Source organism: Microcaecilia unicolor, chromosome 11 (genome assembly GCF_901765095.1).
Source record: "Microcaecilia unicolor chromosome 11, aMicUni1.1, whole genome shotgun sequence".
NCBI classification, from domain to species: domain Eukaryota; kingdom Metazoa; phylum Chordata; class Amphibia; order Gymnophiona; family Siphonopidae; genus Microcaecilia; species Microcaecilia unicolor.
The window spans coordinates 84,450,606-84,475,163 of record NC_044041.1 but is presented as its reverse complement, the minus strand read 5'-3'; the positions used below and the strand labels follow the sequence as shown (position 1 = coordinate 84,475,163).

General features: G+C 44.7%; 1 protein-coding gene across 4 annotated transcripts; it reads left to right on the top strand.

Annotated features, from left to right (window-relative positions):
- Window positions 1-424: 424 nt before the first annotated feature.
- On the top strand, window positions 425-24,213 carry LOC115479890 (perilipin-3-like). 4 transcript variants are annotated; one of them, XM_030218201.1, is made up of 8 exons: window positions 425-445; window positions 13,568-13,639; window positions 14,204-14,399; window positions 19,599-19,681; window positions 19,799-20,084; window positions 20,624-20,760; window positions 22,339-22,455; window positions 23,413-24,213. In XM_030218201.1, exons 1-8 carry the CDS (start codon window positions 440-442, stop codon window positions 23,776-23,778), a joined length of 1,263 nt encoding a protein of 420 aa, XP_030074061.1. In that variant the 5' UTR covers window positions 425-439; the 3' UTR covers window positions 23,779-24,213. The 4 variants fall into 4 exon arrangements, with proteins under 4 accessions (XP_030074061.1, XP_030074057.1, XP_030074058.1 ...); XM_030218197.1 differs by having other exon boundaries at window positions 20,624-20,823; XM_030218198.1 differs by lacking the exon at window positions 425-445 and adding an exon at window positions 12,538-12,620 and having other exon boundaries at window positions 13,565-13,639; window positions 20,624-20,823.
- The last annotated feature ends 345 nt before the right edge of the window (window positions 24,214-24,558 follow it).

Here is a 24,558-nt window from a genome sequence, read left to right as displayed (position 1 = left end):
GTAATAATCTTTTTTACACACAGAGAATATTACATTGCAGCGATAGGTCTTTCAAAATGACTTCTTCACTACAGATCCAAATGAAAAAATTTTGAAACATGTACTTATCTTCATGCTGCCCTGGTAAAAGACACTCCCACTCCACAGCTCCACAATCACAGCGCCTTGGAAAACCAAATGTTTCTTAATACTGCCTCACTGATCTTTAAACAATCTTCACAGCCTCCCTGAATGCCCCACACTGCTATCCTGCGTGGTGTCTTTGTTTTCTTTTTCAGTTGCAACAGCTGTACCCGAGTCCCTGAGGCAGATTGCAAAACCCACAGTGTCGGGGCGTTCAGGGAGGCTGTGGAGATTGTTTAAAGCTCAGTGAGGCAGTATTAAGAAATATTTGGTTTTTCAAGGCGCTGCGCAGTGGGAGTGTTTCTTACCCTGCAGCATGAAGGTAAGTACATGTTTCAAAAATGTTTCATTTGGATCTGTAGTGAAGAACTAATTTTGAAGGACTATTGCCGAATTTTAATATTCTACCTTTGTAAGAAAAGATTGTTACTACATTGATTTATGCTATATTAGTGCTTTTTCACAGTGTAGTCATTCAAGTTTGTTTGCTCTTCCACACTGGTTTTTATGAAGGGAACCTTGGTCAAGGGCTTTGTTTTGCAGTGTGAAGGACCCGATGAATGAAAAAAACTTGTCCACCTCTTTAACTACCAGATTTATTTGTTTTATTTTGTTACATTTGTACCCCACGCTTTCCCACTCATGGCAGGCTCAATGCGGCTTAAATGGAGGGTTAAATGATAAGCTGTATGGGTGAGTTATATTTTTGAGGGTCTTAAGTGTTTAATTTCAATTTTAAATGATTACACTGTGTATGCACATTATTGTATTAGTTAAGCGATTGATTTTGATTCCCTTATTCTAGCTTGGCCAGCTGACAGAACATTAATGCCTATCCTGCTTATTTTCGAAGGAGATCGCCGGCCATCTTCTGACACAAATCGGGAGATGTCCGGCCATCTCCTGAAGCCGGCGAAATCGGTATAATCGAAAGCCAATTTTTGCCAGCTTCAACTGCTTTCCGTCGCAGGGCCAGCCAAACTTCAAGGGGGCATTTCGGCAGGGTATTGAAGGCGGGACAGGGGCATGGTTACGAGATGGCCGGCTTCGGCCGATAATGGAAAAAAGAAGGCCAGCTCTGACGAGCACTTCGCCGGCTTCACTTGGTCTATTTATTTTCAGGACCAAGCTTCAAAAAAGTGTCCAAACTGACCAGATGACCACCAGAGGGAATTGGGGATGACCTCCCCGTACTCCCCCAGTGGTCACCAACCCCCTCCCACCCTAAAAAAAATAAATTAAAAACATTTTTTTGCCAGCCTCAAATGTCATACCCAGCTCCATGACAGAAGTATGCAGGTCCCTGGAGCAGTTTTAATGAGTGCAGTGCACTTCAGCCAGGCGGACCCAGGTCCACCCCCCCCCCCCCACCTGCTACACTTGTGGTGGTAAGTGTTGAGCCCTCCAACCCCCCCCCCAACACCCTAAGGGCTATGGTAGTGGTGTACAGTTATGGGAAGTGGGTTTTGGGGGGCTCAGCACCCAAGATAAGGGAGGTATGCACCTGGGAGCAATTTTTGAAGACCACTGCAGTGCCTCCTAGGGTGCCCGGTTGGTGTCCTGGCATGTGAGGGGGACCAGTGCACTACAAATGCTAGCCCCTCCCACGACCAAATGCCTTGGATTTGACCGGGTTTGAGATGGCCGGCCTCGGTTTCCATTATCGGCGAAAACCAATCCCGGCCATCTCTGACATTTGGCCGGCCCCAACCGTATTATTGAAATGAAAGATGGCCAGCCATCTTTTTCGATAATACGGTACGGGACCGCTGTTTGCGGCGACGGCCATATAGATGGCCGGCGCCGTTCGATTATGCCGCTCTATGTTTACTAAGCGGAGCTATGGCCACGTTAGCGTTTTTTAACACACATAAATGGTTTAGTGCGTTAGCGTTTAACATGCCTTAAATTTAAATTTACAGGTGCGTTAAAAACTCTAACGCACCTTATTAAGCATACGCCCAAGAGAGATCATTCCAGGCCTGACACAACTCCTGATTTTAAAGGGAGATTTGCCTCATGGCTAAAAGAGGACAATCAGATGTTCAAATCTATCACTGCACCCAGTACGTCAATTTTCTTTGTATAATAAAGGGTGATAACAGCTCACTTTTCTTTCACATTATTATCATGATGTAAGTATGAATCAGACTGTTTTTCTCACACATCTAAGAATTATTTGTAAGTGATCTTTCCTTAACCTTATTAGCTTTAAAATTTTCAGGATAGATTGATCCAGTCCTGGTTGTACCCCATTACCTGTAGGGCAGGGGTTCTCAACCCAGTCCTCAAGGCACACCCAGCCAGTCAGGTTTTCAGGATATCCACAATGAATACATGTAATATAAAATCTGCATGCAGTACCTCCACTGTATGCAAATTTATCTCATGCATATTCATTGTAGATATCTTGAAAACCTGACTGGCTAGGTGTGTCCCGAGCAGCGGCATACCAAGGGCGGGGCAGTGGGGGCGGTCCGCCCCGGGTGCATGCCGCTGGAGGGGTGCAGAGAGCAGCCGCGCACCTGTCAGCTCTGCTGTTTCCCTGCTCCCTCTGCCCCGGAACAGCTTACTTCCTGTTCCGGGGCAGAGGGAGCAGGGAGCCGAGAGCCGCACAGCTGCTCCCAGCAGCCAAAAATGCACCCGGGGGGGGGGGGGGGGGGGGGATTGATGCGCTGAGGGGGGGGGGGTGTCGTGCTGCATCCAGGGGGGGGGGGTGCTCATTGGCGATCCACCCAGGGTGGCAGCCGACCTAGGATCGTCACTGGTCCCGAGGACTAGGTTGAAAATTCCTGTCTTAGAGAAATCAATAGAGACAGCAGAACTAAGTTCCTGCAGGCTGTGGGGTAAAACCAGACCTAGATCAACCTGTCCTGAAAATCTGGAGGTGGTTGGCAACCTTAACCCAAGACATCAAACATTAATTTAGTGTCCAATGTTCCCGTAATAAGCCATATGGGAACAGACTGATGGGCAAACACACAAACAGTGGATTCAAAAAGAGTCCTCTCACAGTTGGTGACTTCCTAAACAAGGTCTTTATTCAAATCAATAAAAACAACCCGACACCTGCATCAGGGGTCTATAAAGTAAACACAATAATAAACATAAATGGAAATAAATGAAAAAATATGCACACATAAACAGATTGATGGGAACATTGGACACTAAAGGGTTAAACCCTTTTTGTGTTCGCTTCCCCCTTGAACGGAAACTATGAATTATATAGATGTTTAAATACTTGAAAGGTATTAATATAGAAACAAATCTCTTCCAGAGAAGGGGAAATGGTAAAACTAATTGCCTTAACGCTGGAAAATCTAACGAGAGGTCTGTACCTCTCGTTGGGGCTGCGCGGGATTGAAAAACTGCTACAAAAGTAACAAAAACAAAAAATTGGGGGAGGGGGAAAAAAGTCAAGTGCTCATCAGGGACACCCCGCTTCAAAAAAGATGTCTATTTAGCCGTCATCCCCCCCCCCCCCCCCGAAGACGCTGACCTGCTCACCCCCTCCGATGCGGCTCGATCCAGAGGACAGTGCAGTTGAGGATGTCCATCCAAAAAAAAACGTCCATTTTGGCCGTCATTTCCCCCCCTGCAATAATAAAAACGTCTTTTTTGGCCGTGCTTCACCCAGCTGAGAGACCTGGAAGTCCCTGAGCCAATCACAACCATCCAGTCCAGGAGATTTGCTACTCTTCAGTTTGTAGAACTGCCCCATTACATCCTCCAGGTTTACAGAGAATTCATTAAGTTTTTCTGACTCGTCAGCTTCGAATACCAGTTCTGGCACCGGTATCCCACCCAAATCTTCCTCGATGAAGACCGAAGCAAAGAATTCATTTTATTTATTTATTTATTTATTACATTTGTATCCCACATTTTCCCGCATAGCAGTAAGCTCAATGTGGCTTATAGGTTCTGGAGAGGAGAGTACCAACTCCGGGAATATATACAGAGTGGAAAATAGAGTAACAGTAGGTGCAAGGAAGCTGATAAGGTTCCGGAAAAGAGAATACAACTCTGGGACGAATATATAGTAGCATATAGAGAGAAGTAATCCCAATGAGGCTGATAAATCTCTGGGGATGGGACTACAGCTTCTAGTGAGCAATACAGAGTAGGATAGGGGTAGAAGTACACTTAAATATAACCGGAGTGGTAAAATTTGTACAGTTTGAAGTAATAGGATTATGTGGAAGGGGTATTGTTCATTTCTTAGTTCGATAGATGTGATGCATTGTTCATGAATTAGTTCGGGCCTGCTGGGTAGGCTTTCCGGAAGAGATGAGTCTTGAGGTCTTTTCGGAATTTTAGATGGGTGTTCACAGTTCTAATGTTTCTAGGTAATGCGTTCCAGAGCTGGATGCAAATGTAGGAAAAGCGGATGCATATATTGATTTGTATTTTAGTCCTTTACAGTTTGGGTAATGCAGGTTTAGAAACGTTCTTGATGATTCGATGATGTTTCTAGTTGGTAAGTCGATAAGTTCGGTCATGTAGGTTGGGGCCAGACCATGGATTGTTTTGTGGACCAGAATGCAAATTTTGAAGGCAATTCGTTCCTTGATTGGTAGCCAGTGCAGTATTTGGCGTAGGGGTTTAGCACTTTCGAATCTTGTCTTTCTGAAAATGAGTCTAGCTGCCGTGTTCTGCACAGTCTGGAGTTTCCTTAAGATCTGTTCTTTGCATCCCGCATATACAACGTTACAGTAGTCAACATGTGATAGTACCATTGTTTAAATTATGTTACGGAAAGTTTCCCTTGGGAAGAATTGTTTGATCCGTTTGAGTTTCCACATTGCAAGGAACATTTTCTTCGTGGTGGCAGAGGCTTGGCTCTCCAGGGTTAGGTTGGTATCAATAGTAATTCCAAGAATCTTCAGTTTGTCCAATATTGGGAGAGTATGTTCCGGGGTTTTTATGGATGAAGGGAGGTTTGTTTTGTGGTGAGAAGAGAGAATAAGGCAGTGAGTTTTTTCCTTGTTGAGTTTGAGTTTGATCTCTCTGCTACGGCTTTGTCTTCCATGATCGCCCCTTTTACTCCTCGGTCATCTAGCGGTCCAAACGATTCTTTTGCTGGCTTCTTGCTTTTAATATACCTAAACAAAATGTACTATGTGTTTTGGCCTCCAACGCAATCTTTTTTTCGAAGTCCCTCTTAGCTTTCCTTATCAGCGCTTTGCATTTGACTTGACATTCCTTATGCTGTTTCTTATTATTTTCAGTCGGTTCCTTCTTCCATTTTCTGAAGGACTTTCTTTTAGCTCTAATAGCTTCCTTCACCTCACTTTTTAACCATGCCGGCTGTCGTTCGGTCTTCCGTCCTCCTTTTTTAATACGCGGAATATATTTGGCCTGGGCTTCCAAGATGGTATTTTTGAACAGTATCCACGCCTGATGTAAATTTTTGACCCTTGCAGCCACTCCTTTAAGTTTTGTTTTCACCATTCTTCTCATTTTATCATATTCTCCTTTTTTAAAGTTAAACGCTAACATATTTGATTTCCTATGTATATTTACTTCAAAGCTAATATCAAATCCGATCATATTATGATCACTGTTATCAAGCAGCCCCAGCACCATTAACTCCCGCACCAGATCATGCACTCCACTAAGGCCTAGGTCTAGAATTTGTCCTTCTATCATTGGCTCTTGTATCAGCTGCTCCAAAAAGCAGTCCTTGATTTCATCAAGGAATTTTACCTCCCTAGCATGCCCCAATGTTACATTTACCCAGTCAATATCGGGGTAATTGAAATCACCCATTATTATTGTGTTGCCCAGTTTATTTGCGTCCCTAATTTCCTTTAATATTTCTGCATCCGTCTGTTCATCCTGGCCAGGAGGACGGTAGTACACTCCTATCACCATCCTTTTCCCCTTTACAAATGGAATTTCAATCCATAGTGATTCCAAGAAGTGTTTTGTTTCCTTCAGAATTTTCAATCTATTTGATTCAAGGCCCTCCTTAACATACAGTGCTACCCCTCCACCAATTCGATCCACCCTATGACTAAGATATAATTTGTATCCCGGTATGACAGTGTCCCACTGGTTATCTTCCTTCTACCAGGTCTCAGAGATGCCTATTACATCTAATTTTTCATTTAGTGCAATATATTCTAACTATCCCATCTTATTTCTTAGGCTCCTGGCATTCGCATATAGACATTTCAAACTATGTTTGTTGTTCCTATTTACATCATGCTCAGTACTTGACAGTATTAATTTGCAATCATTTGTCTGTTTTTTATTTTTATTTAAGGACACCTGATCTACTACGGTCTATTTTGCAACCTATCAGGATACCCTATCTTCCCTGTTTTGATGATATCTTTGAAAGATACCTTATCCCGAACCATGCGCTTTTGAGCGACTGTCAGCCTTCCCCCCCCCCCGTTTCTAGTTTAAAAGCTGCTCTATCTCCTTTTTAAATGCCGATGCCAGCAGCCTGGTCCCACCCTGGTTAAGGTGCAGCCCATCTTTTCGGAAAAGGTCTACATCTCAGAAACACCAAAGAAATACTCATGATAAAGTATATAATATCATATTCATTGTTGATTTAATCATGAATTGATAATGAGTGTGTCTGTTGGGCAGACTGGATGGATATAACAAAAGAGAGGGAACGAAGTACAAACTAAAGTCCAAACAAAAAAAACAGCACCACGGGCCTTTAAAAATGGAACACAGTTCTTTAATGAATGAGCCTTGACAAAAAGACCCGACACGGGCCGTGTTTCGGTGACTAACACCTGCGTCAGGGGTCACAGTGATGACGTGGAAAACTTGGGGAATAACTCGAATATATTCCTCTACAATATATTATTCCTTACCCCACGTCTCGTATAGTAAAAGCTACAAAGCACCAAGGCACTTTCACTTTCTGTATCCAAATCGGGAGATGGGCGTCCTTCTCTCAGGGTCGCCCAAATCGGCATAATCAAAAGCCGATTTTGGGCATCCCCAACTGCTTCCCATCGCGGGGACGACCAAAGTTCCCGGGGGCATGTCGGAGGCATAGCGAAGGCAGGACTGGGCATGCCTAACAGATGGGTGTTCTCGAGCAATAATGGAAAAAAGAAGGGCATCCCTGATGAGCACTTGGCCGAATTTACTTGGTCCATTTTTTCTTATGGCCAAGCCTCTAAAAGGTGCCCAAACTGACCAGATGACCACCAGAGGGAATCGGGGATGACCTCCCCTGACTCCCCCAGTGGTGACTAACCCCCTCCCACCCTGAAAAAAACAACTTTAAAAACTTTTTTGCCAGCCTCAAATATCATACTCTGGTCCATCGCAGCAGTATGCAGGTCCCTGGGAGGGAGGTGTGTGTCAGCGGAGGCATTTTGGATGTCCTGAACTGCCCCCCCCCCCCAATAGGGATGGAGTGGAGGAGTGGCCTAGTGGTTAGAGCACTGGTGTTGTAATCCAGAGGTGGCTGGTTCAAATCCCACTGCTGCTACTTGTGATCCAAAATCCAAATAAATAAATAACTAAATAAATAAATAAAGGGGGTGTCAGAGGCATAGCAAGGCATGGACATCCTTCTCACAGAAACATCCACATTTTGGACGTCCTCAACTGCCCATCACAGGGACAGAGGCATAGCGAAGGCACCCAACACCTGGACGTCCTTCACCCATACTAAAAAAAAAAAACAGATGTCCCCGACGAGCACCTGGACTTGTGTTTTTTAAAGGTTGTAGACGGCTATTTTACACACAGATTGCCTGCGCGTATGAAGCCATCTTTGGCATGCGCAGAGCAGCAGAGTGGCTGCTCTGCACTGGCTTCCCCTCCTTAGGAAGGAAATCATGTGCAAATGAGCTAACAGCAAGCAGCTCATTTGCATGCGATTTCCTTCATGCATGCCCGATCCTTTCCGAATCACTAAGGGATCGGTAAGGGAAGGGCTTTTTCCGTTCAGTTAGTGCATCAGTTAGTCTCCACTGCAGTGCCCCCTAGGGTGCCCGGTTGGTGTCCTGGCATGTCAGGGGGACCAGTGCACTACAAATGCTGGCTCCTCCCATGACCAATTGAGCTGGATTTGGTCGTCCTCGGTTTCCATTATCGCAGAAAACCAGGGACGGCCATCTCTAAGGTCGATCTAATTGTTGAGATTTGGGTGTCCCCCGACCGTATTATCGAAACGAAAGATGGCCGCCCATCTTGTTTTGATAATACAGGCTTCCACGCCCCTTCGTGGGAATGCCCTGCGAGGACGCCCTCAGGAAAACTTGGGCGCCTCGTTCGATTATGCCCCTCCACGTTACAGGACTTTCACAGGCATAATGCATGGTTTAATATTTTGAAACTCCTTTTTATTTTACTCCTCCAAAAGGGAAGGGCCTTAAACTGACTTGAGCAAATGCACTTATTGTTCACTGAAATGTAATACTGGGCTCAGTGGTTACAGTAGCAAGGTGGGAACTGGGGGAATACAGATAGAGGAAGCTTGCTCTTAGTTATTTGTTTGGGTATACTCTTCAAGTATACGTTTTCAAATCTACTTAGTTGCTGCTATGCTTTCCTCCCTTACTCTGTTTTTCCAATTCTGGGACTGAAGAAGCCCAGGTTCAAATCCTGCTTCTCTTACTTGCCTCAGGTACAAAAACTTAAGAGATTGGAAACAGAATCTAAAATCTAAATTAGAAGGCAGTACAGTTCCAGGCAATGAACCATTCCAAGTGTCTTTATAATTTGTATACCAGCAATTCCCAATGGACTTCCAAGGATTTGTGAAGCTTTGTCCGATATCTGGATTTGAGCTAGACTCTGTCACTTCACTTCGTGAAGTTTGGGTGTGATTTTGGACACAAGTTTGTCTTTTAAACAGCAGGTGGCCGCTATGGTCAAGGTTGTGTTTTTCAAATTACGAAGGGTATCTCGACTACAGAGATTTCTCTCTGCCGAGAATTTTTGTACTGTGTTACAGAGTTATGTTCTGCCTTCTTTTGATTACTACAATGTTTTGTTATACGTTTTTCTGTGTACAACATTGCAGGCTTTACAGGTTGCACAAAAGTCTGCCGCACATGTTTTTTTGTTAGTTGGGAGGAACATATAACACCTCAGTTGATGCTGCTGCACTGGTTTCCTGTGGAGCAGCGCATTGAGTTTAAGCTTTAGTTATTGGTGTTTCAGGCGTGTTTGGGTGCTGCTCTTTTGGTGCTGGTGTGCTATTTGTAGCCTTATTGCCCTTCACAGCTATTGTGGTCTCAAGAGCAGTTTTTGCTGGTTGTTCTGTTGTTTCACCAGATCTGGTTGGAGGAAACTTGCAGTCAAGGTTTTGCAATTGCAGGCCCTTGTTTAGGAATTCACTATGCGTCAGCTAGCATCTCTTCCTCAGTTCAAGAAACAGTTGAAAACCTGGTTATTTTCCAGAGCGTTTAGTTCATGGTTGGGTTTTGAGGCTTGCTGGATTTTATTGTCTGTATGATTTTGTACTGTTTATGTTTTTTTTATATCTCGCCTAGATGGCTGGATAGGTAGGCTGTAAATATATTTTAAAAAGAAATAAATAAGAAGGCTGGGGTAGCCTGCATGAAGTAGCCATCTAATATCCTCAAGCATTAGCCAACCAGATGTTCTGAACGTCTGGTTAATTGGTTATGGTGGCTGTTTGGATTATTACAAAGCTTTGCGGTAACATATATGAAGGAGCCTTGGGTGCTACATTAAAGATAGTTTTTTGCCAGAAGCAAAAAGAAAGATATGGGTTGGAATAACCTACAAGTAGAGATGGTGGATACCAGCATTGTAACACAATGTAACATGCATAGGGACAGACACAGAAAACAGTGGATAGGAAGGCTGGTGATGGTGTCCTTTTGGGAATCTATATGTTCATCTGCCCAAAGTGGAGGAGAACCAGAGAGAGAGAGAGACCAAAGGAGGTAAACTAGTTTAATGGCGATGCATCTTTCCTTGTCTTCAACTAGTCTTCTTCAACTATTCTTAATTCTTGTGCTTAAAACTTCCAAGCTCCCATCACAAAGTCCAGGTCACACAGTTACATAACAGCACAGTTAAGCAGACATAAGTCAATCAAACCAAGAGCATCATCTGTGAAACCACTATCACTCTACAGTACAGATTACATACTGTAAGAGCACCAGCTGTGCTTTCCACTAATACCAGCAGGATATCGTTCACTGGTAAACTGGACATTTCTGCTTCTCACATGGGACACTGAGCCCATAACTGGTTTGATCTCCCACTCAATAAACAGAAGCATCAGCTTTGGTTTTAGATGTGACAAAGTATGTGCCAGGATTATCATTCCTACAGAAAGTAAAGATCAAACTACCTTTTACTCAGAAACCAATGTGCCTGTTGAATTACAGCTCTCATAAAGGAAACCAGACAGACTGTAGACTCAGCAAGTATAACTGGACCACATCCACTCTTTTCTACATATCTAATTTACAGTTCTAATCAGACCGCAACTATTCTTCCTTATAATACCCCCCTAATGAAATATCACAGAAGTGAAAGAGCATACTGGACATTATTTAACCCTCCCTTTCTTCGACCCCAATGTGCTTGAATCATCCCTACCATATTCGACCCTAACATCAATTGTATTTGTTCCTCTACCGGACTTGGCGAACGCATTTACGGTACTATCCACCTTATAATTGAAAGAGAAAAATGCCTAGATTTCGACCCAAATTGGGAGATAGACGTTTATCTCACAAAAACGAATAAATCGGTATAATGGAAAGCCGATTTTGGATGTTTTCAACTGCACTCCATCACGGAAGCGTACAAAGTTGACGGAGGCTTGTCGGAGGCATGGCGAAGGTGGAACTGGGGCGTGGTTATCGGCCGAGGAGAGATGGGCGCCTTTCGTCGATAATGGAAAAAAAGTATGCATTTGTAGCTAGAATTTAGGGCACTTTTCCTGGACCCTGTTTTTTCACGAATAAGGCCCCAAAAAGTGCCCTAAATGACCAGATTACCACCAGAGGGAATCGGGGATGACCTCCCATTACTCCCCCAGTGGTCACTAACCCCCTCCCACCACAAAAAATGATGTTTCACAACTTTTTATTTTCACCCTCAAATGTCATACCCACCTCCCTGGCAGCAGTATGCAGGTCCCTGGAGCAGTTGTTAGGGAGTGCAGTGGACTTCAGGCAGGTGGACCCAGGCCCATCCCCCCCTACCTGTTACAATTGTGCTGCTTAATGCTTAGTCATCCAACCCCCCCAAACTCACTGTACCCACATGTAGGTGCCCCCCTTCACCCCTTAGGGCTATAGTAATGGTGTAGACTTGTGGGCAGTGGGTTTTGAGGGGGATTTGGGGGGCTCAACACACAAGGGAAGGGTGCTATGCACCTGGGAGCTCTTTGACCTTTTTTTTTTTGTTTTTGTAAAAGTGCCCCCTAGGGTGCCCGGTTGGTGTCCTGGCATGTGAGGGGGACCAGTGCACTATGACTCCTGGCCCCTCCCACGAACAAATGCCTTGGATTTATTCGTTTTTGAGCTGGGCGCTTTCATTTTCCATTATCACTGAAAAACAAAAACGCCCATCTCACAAATTGTTGAATAAAACATGGACGTCTATTTTTTTCGAAAATACGGTTCGGTCCGCCCCTTCACGGACCCGTTCTCGGAGATAAACACCCATGGAGATAGACGTTTTCGTTCAATTATGCCCCTCCATGTAAGCCACATTGAGCCTGCAAATAGGTGGGAAAATGTGGGCTACAAATGTAACAAATAAATAAATAAACCTGGAGTTCAGAAGAGATGTACAGCAAAATCTTAAGGAACCCTGAAGAAACTCAAAGCAGTTCTAGTCAGAGCTGTAATGGTAGTTAATAGTCTCTGTTTTAGGGCTTCTATTACAGAAGAAAACAGCTGATCAACGCGGCAAGGTTACGGTCCCCCAGATTTATATTAAACAGCACGAGAGAGGTCCTGTGTTAAATATCTTTGGGGGGGGGGGGGGTCAAAAGGGCTGCACAGCTCTGAGAAACTCGTCACAAATACCTTCATCCTGTCCGCACCAGAAAGCGATCAGCTGCTGTCATTTGTTTGGTACTCATACAGGTTTCCTTTCCTAACACCCTCTCACTTATCCCTCATCACATCTGGAGCAGGCTTCTATGAGGATATACCCATTTCTTTTCCTTATTCTATCCCAATAATAATAACACGACTGGAATGGATGAAGAGTCTGTCCCTGTCCCCTCCTCCTCACCGCCCCCACCAGTTGTAGCACGTGACCAGGGTGGAGCCCTCCCCTCCTCCTAGCAGGTGCGCTAGTACCTGGATCAGCTGTGACCACTGCAAGAAGCAGCGCAGGCGAGCTGGGCGCACCCAACTCACGTCGCGTCACTCAGCCAAGGAAGAGGCGGGCCTAGCAGAGAGCCCCGCCCTCTAAACGTCATAGCGGGTACTTATAGGCTGGTTTAGCTGCACATACTCTCACACCCCCTCAGGAATAGTAGAGGAAGCTGGTTGTACGGTGGTGGTTTGGTGAGTTGTGTCTACATCTTTGGGGTGGGCAGTTAGGTTTAGTTTGGTGTGTTTTTAGTTTCCGCTATGCTGTTCCTCTCTGCTCTATAACTTTGGGCTTCCTGTAGTGGATTAGGAAACTTTCTCATGTATTCCTTGAAGAGTTAATCGAGAGCCCTGGGTGAAGTCATAATGCCCTGTAGAGGAGACAATAGGGTCTTTAATATCACGTGATACGCTTTCTGGTGTCTCCCCTTCCCCTTCCCACGTGTTCGCCCTTGGTTGGCTCCCTGCTGAGTGACTTTTTGTCCAAGGTTAGATCTACGCTGAGAGCAGAGGGTCAGCTAAGACCACATCCTTATTTCCGTGCTAGATCAGGCTGCTGTTTTAGCTCTAAAGGCAAAAAGGCTATTGGGCTTCGTTAAAGTAATTTGTGTTTAATGTGCAGTTCCTGTCTCTTGGAGGGGAGGGGTAGTGCCTAGAAGGCTGGGGTAATTCTTTATAACTGTCTTAACTACTAGGTCTCATAGTTTGGCAGGGGCTTTATATGGTCTAAGTATTTCGAAATGCTACCTAGTGATTTGCTGATACTTAACTTCTCTATGCTTCAGCTTAAAACGCAGGAATTGATACCAAAGGTTCTTAAACCTGTGTTGCAATGCTTATTACATGATTAGTGGTAGTATCCTTGACTCTTGAAGTCTAACGAAATTAGTCTGACCTTTACCCAGGGTATTGTATTGCCGGAGAGGATGTGTTAGATTAGTCACCTCGGACAGAGGCCTTAAAGAAGGGGAAGTAACACTCTAGTAAGATGGGGGGGGGGGGAGGGAGGATTAACAGTAATTAGCATTTGCTTTAATACCTATACTATTACTAAGTTATTAAAACTTTTCCCCAAATGGTCTGTAAAAGTGACTTATTTTAAACTGATAGTATTTAACAGCAGTCCCTTTCACTTTCAGCAGTCTAACAGAACCATGGCTTCAAATGAAAATGGATCAGACAAGCCTACAGCTCCAGAAAGTGAAGAGCAGCCGGTAAGCCTGGGTATAAAAGACTAAAGGTTGGATTCTGGGCAAGATTTAATGAAGTAATGTGCTGTTGGTCTCCTGAGTATGCCATTTCTCTAATGTCACAACCTGTCACTTTATGCTGTATTCTACTGATAGCGGAGACAAACTGATCTGAGCCTACCCATTAAGGTGTTTGTAGTGTACCTGACTTTAGGTGTATAAAAGTCCCCCTGGTGATGTCATGACCCCACTAGAGGGCATTCTGTAGTCTAGTGGCTTTATCTTCTGTATAGTTCTGGTAGACATCAGGCAACTTAAGTAGCTGAGCTACCTGCTTAGATATAGTCCTATCTCCTCTGCGTTATGCATTTAATGGAAAAAGAATGATGAGCCTTCAGTCTGGGGTGGGGGGGGGGGGGGATCCTAAGCTGATCTCATAAACTGAGGAGCTGTGGGAAATTGAAGAGATGTTAATGGCAGACTCTTCCATATAGAAGGAATATAACACCACCTTGTTCCACCTAGATGGAATATTCAGGGTACTCCAGCTAGCAGTCTATAAAACGAGTTTTTGTCTTCATTTTCCAGACTGTAGTTGCCAGGGTAGCCAGTCTGCCTCTGCTCAGTTCTGCTTACAATGCAGTGTCAAGTGCCTATGCTTCAACCAAGGAAACCCACCCCTACATCAAATCAGTCTGTGATGTGGCTGAGAAGGGAGTAAAGACAATCACTGCTGCAGCAGTCAGTGGTGCTCAGCCAATCCTGAGCAAACTTGAACCACAACGTAAGTAAAATGCATGAATTGACTCAACATTATCCCCTCAAGTCCTAGCTTGTGAGCTTCTGCTATACAAACATTGTTTGTAGGGCCTTAACTGTGCTGCTTCTGGTTGTAGTACTGAAACAGCAAAAGGAGTAAAGTAGTAGACAATCACGCATATTTTCAAAGCACTTAGCCTTCCAAAGTTCCATAGGTTTCTATGGAACTTTGAAAGGCTAAGTGCTTTGAAAATATGCCTCAATGTCTTACAAAAATAACAAAGTGGTGAGTGACCAAATGTTTTTGCGATCAACAAGCCCAAAATAACTTAAGAAAAAGCCAGATAGGAGGCAGCGCTGTCGTAGCAGTAATAGCTAATATTGGGTTGCTTTTTTTGTTTATTATGTAATCATAGTGTTAAAAATAAAATCTTACTTTTGCATCTGAGACGAGAAGGCAGTAGAACTATAGAGGACATGAACTGAGGTTGAAGGGGGGCAGACTCGGGACTGTCAGGAAGTATTTTTTTCATGGAGAGGGTGGTGGATATGTGGAATACCCTCCCGTGGGAGGTGGTGGAGATGAAAATGGGAATTAAAACATGCATGGGATAAACACGAAGGAATGGTTCTGTGGAATCTTAGCGGAGATTGGGTGGCAATGCCAGTAATTGGGGAAACAAAATGGGAGCTGGGCAGACTTCTACAGTCTATACGCCCTGATCGTGACTGAATAGATATGGATGGGCTGGAGTGTGAATTTTAAGGGGCTTAGATGTTAGCTTCAGAACTTAGTACAAGAACAGTACTGGGCAGACTTCTATGGTCTGTGCCCTGAGAAAGGCGAGGACAAATCAGACTTAGGTATACATAAAGTATCTCATACCACGTAAATCTTGTTGGGCAGACTATGGACCGTACAGGTTTTTATCTATCATTTACCATCCTATATAATTTGCACCTCTGGATGCCTGGGTTCGTAACACACTTCCCATTGGTCTGCCTTGGCGATTGACATCAGTGAGAGGGAATGGAAGCCAGCACCAGCCAGCTACAGAATGTTGGAAGTGAGTAGAGAATCGCCCCCGCGCCTCCCTCTCCCCTCCGAGTGCAAGCACGACCTATCCTCTGGCAGCCCCTCATCTCAAGTGCTGGCTGTAATTTTAAAAATTCTTACCTCAGGGTCCGGCATCAGCAGTGAAGGCGAGCAGTGCTTCAGACTGCCTCCCCATCTGTCTCAGCTCTGCCTCTGGTCCTGCCCTTCTGGAAACAGGAAATGAGGGCGGGACCAGAGGCAGAGCTGAGACAGATGGGGAGGCAGTCTGAAGCACTGCTCGCCTTCACTGCTGATGCCGGACCCTGAGGTAAATTTTTAAATTACTGCTGGCACTAGGAAGGTGAGGGTCTGCTGGAGGACAGGTCGTGCTTGCACTCGGGAGGGAGGCGCGGGGGTCTGGAACTTGGAGGAGGAAGAGAGAGGGGCTGTGGAACCTTGCTAGTGCCAATTTCATTTCTGTCAAATGGACCTTTTACTAATGTTACTTTAAATGATATACACAATGCTGCAGGTCGCATAGCCAATTCAACTTGCTCTGATGCCTCCTATCTTAAGTTATTTTGAGTTTGTTAGCAAAAAAAAATTTTTCACTCACCACTTTAAGACTTGTTCAGGCTTGTCTACTACCTTTGCTGTTTCAGTTTCTTATTGAGGAGTGAAAACTGTTCCCTCTTGACTTCTTGGTGGATTTGCCTGGTTATAGTACTGGCAGGGGATGTCCCTGTTTTGAGTTTGCTGGGAGCAGGGTCTTTATGGGTCAGTGCCTTTAGGTTTGTTGGCCTCCAGAGGTAGGGGCAAACCAATTCTCTTCTAATATAAAACTTGGACTCTGAAATGCAACATGTCAGATCTGTGCCCAGTTCATTGTATGGGCATTCACAGGGCTGGTCTTAGCAAGTGCGGGGCCCTATGCAGACCAATTTGATGGGGCCCCCACCCTAGCTCCACCCCATTGATAAGATTCCATTTTTAGAAATTTATTTTATGAAATGTCAGACAAATGAAGCTAAACTGATTGAAATAAGCACAATGCTATCATGAACACCCCCTCCCCAGAAATTCAGTTAAAGTCTACTATTAGTAGTTCCAATTCTCATAATAAAGGAAAAATACTAAAGATCCAGTACTCTCAAATTCCCCTATTTTTTAATTTAAAAAGGTTCCTTGGAAATGGAATTTTGTGCTCTTTTCCTCTCCTAAGCTGAACATGCTTAGAGAAATGCCCCTATTTCTTGAGGCTACAATACTATTTGCTTTGGAAACTCAAATTCTCCTAAATACACATGATCTGGCCAGCTTAGCAAGATAAGTACCTTTTAGATGGACAATTTTTAGTCTGCCCACTTGGGATTCTTTAGGTTTTCAATAACTTTGGGCAAATTAACAGTAAAGTCTGACACTACTAGCCATCTCCACTTGCCCCTGTCCCCACCCCTCACATACACACACCACTTTAGCTAACCTCTTGATCTTTTCCTGTCACTGCCCTTCATAAAACACAATTTTGATTTAATCACTGGGAGAATAATAGACTACTGCAATAGTATTTACCTTTAAAATGGCATAAAAGGGGTTTGAAACTTCCTCCTTCCTTATAAGAGAAGCTATCATACCTGGGTTACCTTTTGAATGGCAGTGGCACAAACTTGCTCGAGCTCCACTTGACTGTCTTTATTTATTTTAAGTCACACTCGCTCACCTCTGACCAGGCTCCAGGCAGCTTTCCCGCTCAGTGACTCCTGCCTGCCAAACAGGAAATACCTCATCAGAAGGCAGGACTTTGAGCGGGAAGTGAAACGCTGGGGTGAGCCGTCGCTGCAACTGTCTGTCGGGAGTCGGGGCCGTCGCTCTGGCGCTGCAACTGTCGGGGTCCGGGGAGGCTGCTGACGACGGGCTCAGCGGGGGGGGGGGGGGGGCACCGTGCCACAACATGGCAGGAGCGGAGCAGCGACGGCCGAACGGGATCATGATGCGGGGGTCGGTCGGAGTGAGGCAGAGTTGAGGCGCGCCCCCCCCCTAAGCACGGGGCCCTATGCAGCAGCCTCTGTCATCTCTGCCTAAGACCGGCCCTGGGCATTCATAGCTACCTTTTTGTAGCTTGACTTTTGGCTACAAACACTGGAGATGGTACAGCCTACTGGCTGAGCTTGATGGGGCTCAAAACTAAAAAATTGAGGGCCTTATCGGTTTAAAAAAGTGACAAATTTTAGTACTGGGGGGGGGGGGGGTGTCAATCCCAGACTCCCCCAGTCATCAGCACTTTACTGAAGCTGACAGTAGGGCCTCTTTTGTACAACACGGAGAAAAATGAAGGCAGATATGACTTGGCTCATAGCATCTGCTATCCCTTCTTTAGAGACCTAAGCTTTCTTGAATCTGGATAATTTCCACCGCCTGAAGCAATTTGCAAGTTCACTACAATTTCAGGAAGAGTATTCCCTTAGATTAGGTGTTCTCAGCCCAGTCCTATGGAACTTGCCCGAACAGGCTTTCAGCATTTTCAAATAAAACATTTTGTCAAGATGTCACAATCTGACTCCAGGTAGTGGCACTTCAAATCTGTAGACCAGCAAGTGAGACTTTTGATTTAAAAGTAAAACTACAAACAATCTTAAATGTAAATCTCCAGTTACCAAGAACATTGTATGGGTATCCTGAGAACCTGAGTGTCCCAAGGACTGGGTTGAGAACCTTATGCTTATACCCTTTCATCTTCTCTTATGCCCCTCATTCTAGAACTTAACTGTTGATTGTAACTCACCACCTGGTCCATTTATATACCCCATAGCATAAATGCACATCTCCCCTCCCCCTGCCTTTCTTGCAAAGTTATACATAGATGTTTGTCCCCATAGTCTTTAACAAAGACTACAAATGTACATCATATGTGGAGGTCAGAACTGACATGCTGTGAAGCTTAACTAGGCAAGCAAAAAATAAATGTTCCACCCTATTAATATAAGGTCTGAAAGACCATGCTTTAGAAGAGAAAAAAAGCTTCACTATACTCCTAGCCATTCTGCTGTTTGGCTTACCTATCACTGGGGCAAAGATGACTTAGTTCAGTTGCCAGCAAATTTCAGCAGTAGTCATTAAAGCTACCAGGTTTGCAGTTTCACTGTCTCAGGTAAAGCCCTGGCCAAGAGTAAACACTGAATACACCTTTTGAGCTGGTGTAAAAGCTTAACACTTCCCCATAAAATGGGGGATAACATGTAAATCAGTCCATCCAAAAGATACATGATGCACACTTAAACTGCAAGGTTTCCATATATTGCATACTAATGACACTAACAAAGGTTAGGCCATTTTAAAAACAACCAACAAGGTATATAGTAACATCTAACAGACATCTGGTTACTAAATATTACTGTTGTACCATGGGCGTAGTTTGACTGTTTCATTTGGGGGGGAGAGGGGGGGGGGGGCAAAGGATGGGGCACAGCATATTAGCATATTTGCATATGCTAATGTTTCTATCCAGCGTCCCCCCCCCCCCCCCACTAGTCTTTAAAATTCTCAAACCCCTTTATCTTTACCACCTCCTGTTGCAATATACACCCTCTCGATCTCCACTCACAAGATCAGAATTTACTTGTGGTAGCAACCTACAAACCAATGTTTCATGGACAAACTCGTGTTACAATCTTTTCTGTTCAAAGGCAGCACCTTTGGAATCTCCTACCTACGTCTTTGCAACATTTGAGTTCTCTGCAAGTTTTTAAGACCAAACTTAAGACTTATCTATTTCAAGATGCATTCACTTAGGCCCAAAAGGTTTCCCAGCGGTGAACAGGCGGGTTGGCGAGCGGAGGTTGTAAAAGCAGCAAGCAGGCACGCTCATCTCCGTCCACTTCCCTGCCCTCTGAGTCTGTCCCGCCTTCCTCTGAGGTCATTTCCTTTCGGGCGGGACGCTGAGAGGGCAGGGAAGCGGACAGACGAGCGTGCCTGCTTGTTGCTTTTACTCAGTGGTGCCATGCCCGCCAGTTCACTGAAGCGACGTTGGGTAAGTTGCTCGTCGTTTGGGGGGGGGCACTGTCCCCTCGCCCCCCCAGTCTACGCCCATGTGTTATACAGAGTGGCTTCCTTTTGACTTGCTGTATACTTTCTGGCATCCAAAAAAATGGACTTAGCTGTATAGCTTAGGGGTTTGTTTGTTTCTTACAGTTTCAACTGCAAATGAGTATGCATGCAAAGGGCTGAATAAGCTGGAAGAGAAGCTGCCAATCCTGCAACAGCCCACAGATAAGGTAGTGTCTTGAGAACGAGAACATGGCTGCATCTTCCTCCCTCTCCCAAACACTTCAGTATGTCATTGCCTTCATCTGATCTGCCCTGGTGTTTTTATTTATTTTTTTTTAATCTAGGTGGTAGCAGATACTAAAGAATTGGTGGCAGGTGCTAAAGATGTAGTGTCTAGCAGAGTTGCAGAAGCCAAGGATGCTGTGAGCAGCAGAGTCACTGGAGTGATGGACATGGCCAAAGGGGCAGTAACTGGCAGTGTGGAGATGACAAAAGCTGCAGTAACCAGCAGTGTGAACACAGTCATGGGTTCAAAAGTGGGCCAACTGGTATCCAGTGGTGTGGACACAGTGCTGGGAAAGTCAGAAGAATGGGTTGACCACTATCTGCCCATGACAGATGAAGAATTGGGTGAGAACAAGTTAATTGGTATATCAACAATTAATACCTGCCCCCATTTTGGGTGACTTACAAGCAAAACATTGGTATAACCAAGACTGTGTAACACACATGGCTTACATTATATGCAAATTTACAAAGGAATCTTTAGATAAGGACCACTTGGGTAGCTCTTGCCAATGAGTATAGTCAACTTTGGTAATGGCTATATACTGCATTAATGATCTGGCCTAAGGGGTTACAGCTCCAAGTTAAGGTCAGCTGATAAGACAAAATGAAAATCCAACTTCAGTATACTACTTGGATACTTAATCCACAGTCAGACCAAATTCCCAGCTTGCCCCATTAGGCGATGTCAAATGCTAGGTGCCTGGTCTTAAAGGCTTGCTGGGATACGGACCTGGTGCCATGCTGGGAGGAACTTTAATGTAACAGGAATGAAATCTGACCTTTCTAGATCGTATATCACTTCATAGCTAGAGTAGAATCAGGTTTTCATGGACCAGGAGTGGGAGCTGCTTGTAATGACTTTTGGCTCTTGTGCTCTACAGCTGCCCTGGCCTCATCTGTGGAGGGTTTTGAAGGAGCCTCTCTGCAGCAACAGAAAAGTGAGCAGAGTTACTTTGTGCGTCTGGGCTCGCTGTCATCCAAAGTGCGTCATCGAGCCTACCAGCACTCCCTGGGCAAGGTGAGACATGCCAGGCAGACCACTCAGGAGGCGCTCTCACAGCTTCATCAAACCATCGACCTGGTAGGAGCACATCTCCATGTCACTCTAAAGCACTCTCCTGGAGCTGTCCTTCAGGGCACCATCTTGGCAAGATCTTATCTTTCTTTCTATGGCTTTGCTTCACCACTTTCTTTTTACAAGTATATTACCACAGTGGTATGACTTAATACATGTGGGCAATAGTCTGTACCAAGGAATTCTCTTCCCTAGGTGGAAGGAGGCTGTCTTTTGGGTGGATCTACTTCAACTTGCATACCACTGCTTAGTGGCAAGAGAACTTAGTAAAATTTATACCTGGCTGGCAGGTTGAATGCATCTAAGCTATTTGCTTGAACTTAGTTTAGTGAAAAGATCTGAATCTTTATAGAGCTTGTGCAATGGTGGAACCCTCTGCACTAGGCTGCCCCAGAGGTACTCTTCTTTACTCGACATGTAGTGAGGGACCCTGTTAAAAAAAAAAAAAAAAAAAAAAAAAAAATGGCCAATGTAAGACCAGCTTGGGTATGGTCCAGCTAGCATCATACCTTCAATGTGGGTTAGGTTTTTTTGAAGTGGAATGCATGGCAACCTGATCTTAATATTAACAAGGACTCTGTATAGCATATCTGAGCTACTAAACACTAAACTCCTGTCTTAATTACTGGCTTGGAGCACGCCCCTCCTAACTCTGTTAATTTTAGTGGCCCCCTTCAATGAGACCCAAGTGAACAGCCTTTGCTGAGCAGGTTGTAGGCCATGGGACTTTGAGGAAAAAAAATCCTGAAAGGCTCAAGTACCATGTTGCTTTCTAGGAAAGTTGACACTTAATATGTAGGTCAGGAGAACTACTCTATTGTGCTTTTAAATCTTGAAGTGAGGTAAGTCATTATCTAACAGGCACTTCTGTTCACTAAGACTTGGATCACATGATATCACTCCTGTGACATTTCAGAAATGTTTATATGCAGAGGCAGATTCAGCATATATTGGATTCATAGAATATAATTTGAAGATATGAACTATGAAATGCATTTACAGAATTGCAATTTCTGATCCCGATATTTGATTCAATTTACAAGCTCAGATCACAAGGAAAGATTTTGCTTTTTATATATATAAAAAAAATTTCAGTAAGAAAATTAAAATTTCCTAACTAAGACACTGGACTATTTTGATGGCCTATAAACTTGGAGCAGTAAAACAGTATTTAGCCTGAGGCCAATGTGAACTCTGCCTCTAACTAACCTATACCACACTTCAGGTATGTGTATAAACTAACTCAATTATGGGTGAACATATTACTAATAGTAATTCCACTAGATGCAGGTTCCCACTTGATTGGGATTGCTATATTCCTTACAGAATTGGCACAAACTTTGTTCCCCTGCCATTAACTATACCACTACATTGATTCAAACTTGGACTAAAGTATTGATACTAAAGGAGTAGATTTATCTGAACCGAATATAACATAGATGGTTCTTGTAAACCAACTGTCAAAATAGCTCTTCAGTGTGCCAGCCAGAACTTGGTGAGAATTTTTTTTTTCCTTTCCAGATTGACATGGCCAAGCAAAGCATTCATGGTGGCCAGGAGAAGATGCAAAAGCTATGGACAGAGTGGAGTAAAAAACAGGCTGGAGGGACTAGTGCTGATACATCTGTTGAGACTGAGGTAGTGCAACAGGGGCTAAAGGGTGGTTTCTAGTCTCAACCATAATAGCTGGGCTGCCGTGCTTCATTCTGTGACGAATGGGTCTCTGCACAAGCAGGGGCATATCTGAACTGCGGCGGTAGGGGGGGCCAGAGAGGGGGCACACTATAGCCCCCCGCCGTTGCTGTCGCCTACCTTTGCTGGCGGGGGACCCCAACCCCCGCCAGCCGAGGTCCGCGTCCTCCTGCCGCTGCCTGTAAAAGAGTTCCGTCAGCTGGCGGGGGACCCCCCAACCCCCGCCAGCCAAGCCGAGGTCCTTTCATTTCTTCCACTAAAGCTGGCGCCGAAAGTTTCTTCTGAGTCTGACGTCGCTGCACGTTGTACGTGCAGGACGTCAGACTCAGAAACAGAATGAAGCTCATTCTGTTTGAGTCTGACGTCCTGCACGTACAACGTGCAGCGACATCAGACTCAGAAGAAACTTTCGGCGCCAGCTTGAGTGGAAGAAATGAAAGGATCTCGGCTTGGCTGGTGGGGGTTGGGGGTCCCCCGCCAGCTGACGGAATTCTTTTACAGGCAGCTGGCAGCAGCAGGAGGGCGCGGACCTCGGCTGGCGGGGGTTGGGGTCCCCCGCCAATGGAGGGGGAGGGTTGGCAGCGGTAGGGGGGTCCAGGGCAATTTGCGGGGGCCCAGGCCCCACGCAGATACGCCCCTGTGCATAAGTAGGTCATGTAGCCTGGGTACAAGGTGTATACTGTGCACTTGTGCCTCCATTATAGCACCTCTGTCTAGAAAGTTGTGGGATTGCAACCTGCTGTAGAGTAGCCTTCTGAACTGATGGGTGGGCATTGAGACCTTGCAGCCCATCCATTCTAAAAATCATTAGTGGTCTAAAGTCATACTCCTGCTGGCAACCCATCCTGTAAGGGGCCAACTATTACATGTCGCTAGTGAACTGACTTTTTTTTTTCCTTACAGCACATAGAATCTCAAGCCTTGGCTATGACTCGGACACTGACACAGCAGCTTCAAGGTACCTGCCTGACCCTTGTGTCAAGTGTGCAGGGCCTTCCGGCTAACATTCAGGAGAAAGCCCAGCAGCTGCGCCAGACAGCAGAGGAGCTCCACCATTCTTTCTCCACAGCTCACACTTTTCAAGATCTGTCCAGCACTGTCTTAATGCAAAGCCGAGAGAGGGTGAACAGGGCTCGAGAATACATGGATGAATTACTCAACTATGTGGTGGCAAACACACCTCTTACATGGCTGGTTGGGCCCTTTGCCCCTCAGCTTGTGGAGCGTCCAGCAACTCCAGAAGAGCAGGAGATGGAGAAGATTAAGTAAAAATCCAACTTTAGTTGGCTTTATTATGGACATAACATCTCCAGTACATAACAAACTTATTTTCTAACCTAAACATGGCTTTCAGCTTGAAAGAAAACTGTGAAAAATCTAACGCGTAACTTATATTTAAAAGCCCCTCTTTGGATATCTAGTACTTGCATTTTTTTTTTTAAATTGAAGTACTAAAGTCCACTCTTGGATTCATTTTTTCTAGATAGCTGATCCCACTTTTACAGGGTGAAGTTTGTAACTTAGCATTATGGCTTCCCAGTAAATTCTAATTAATCCAGATAGACTCTTGGCACTTGGGAAGACTACACCACTATTGGGAGGCTGAGTTGAGTCTGTCTACTGTACTAAACACTTAAATTGCCAAAGGTTGACTTAAAACATTTGTATGACTTTGATTAAGAATAAACTTAAACTGCATGTTAATGAGACTTGAGTGCTTTAATACTGACCTAACTTATTAGATCAGTAACTGGCATTGTGGGAAGCCATCTCTAACTAGCTCATGCCAGCATGGATAGTACTTAATCCAGTTGCAGCTAAAGAGGCTGTAAAATCAAATGCTTTCTAAAATTCTAGCAGTGATCAATGTTAAGATGCCCCTTACCTTGTTTGAGCACTTAACTTCCTTTATATAGGGGCAAAAATAGCAACTCAACTTTCAAGAATTTCCCCCCCCCCCTTGAATGTGCATGACAACTTGCATGCACTACCTCCTTGGGATGCAAGTTTCTCATGTATAATCATTAGTCTGAACCTGGCTGGCTGGGT

Coding starts and splice junctions, on each gene's coding strand:
- LOC115479890 (XM_030218197.1), top strand. Junction 14,400..19,598: donor GAGCAAACTTGAACCACAAC/GTAAGTAAAATG, acceptor TGTTTCTTACAG/TTTCAACTGCAAATGAGTAT. Junction 20,085..20,623: donor CATGACAGATGAAGAATTGG/GTGAGAACAAGT, acceptor TGTGCTCTACAG/CTGCCCTGGCCTCATCTGTG.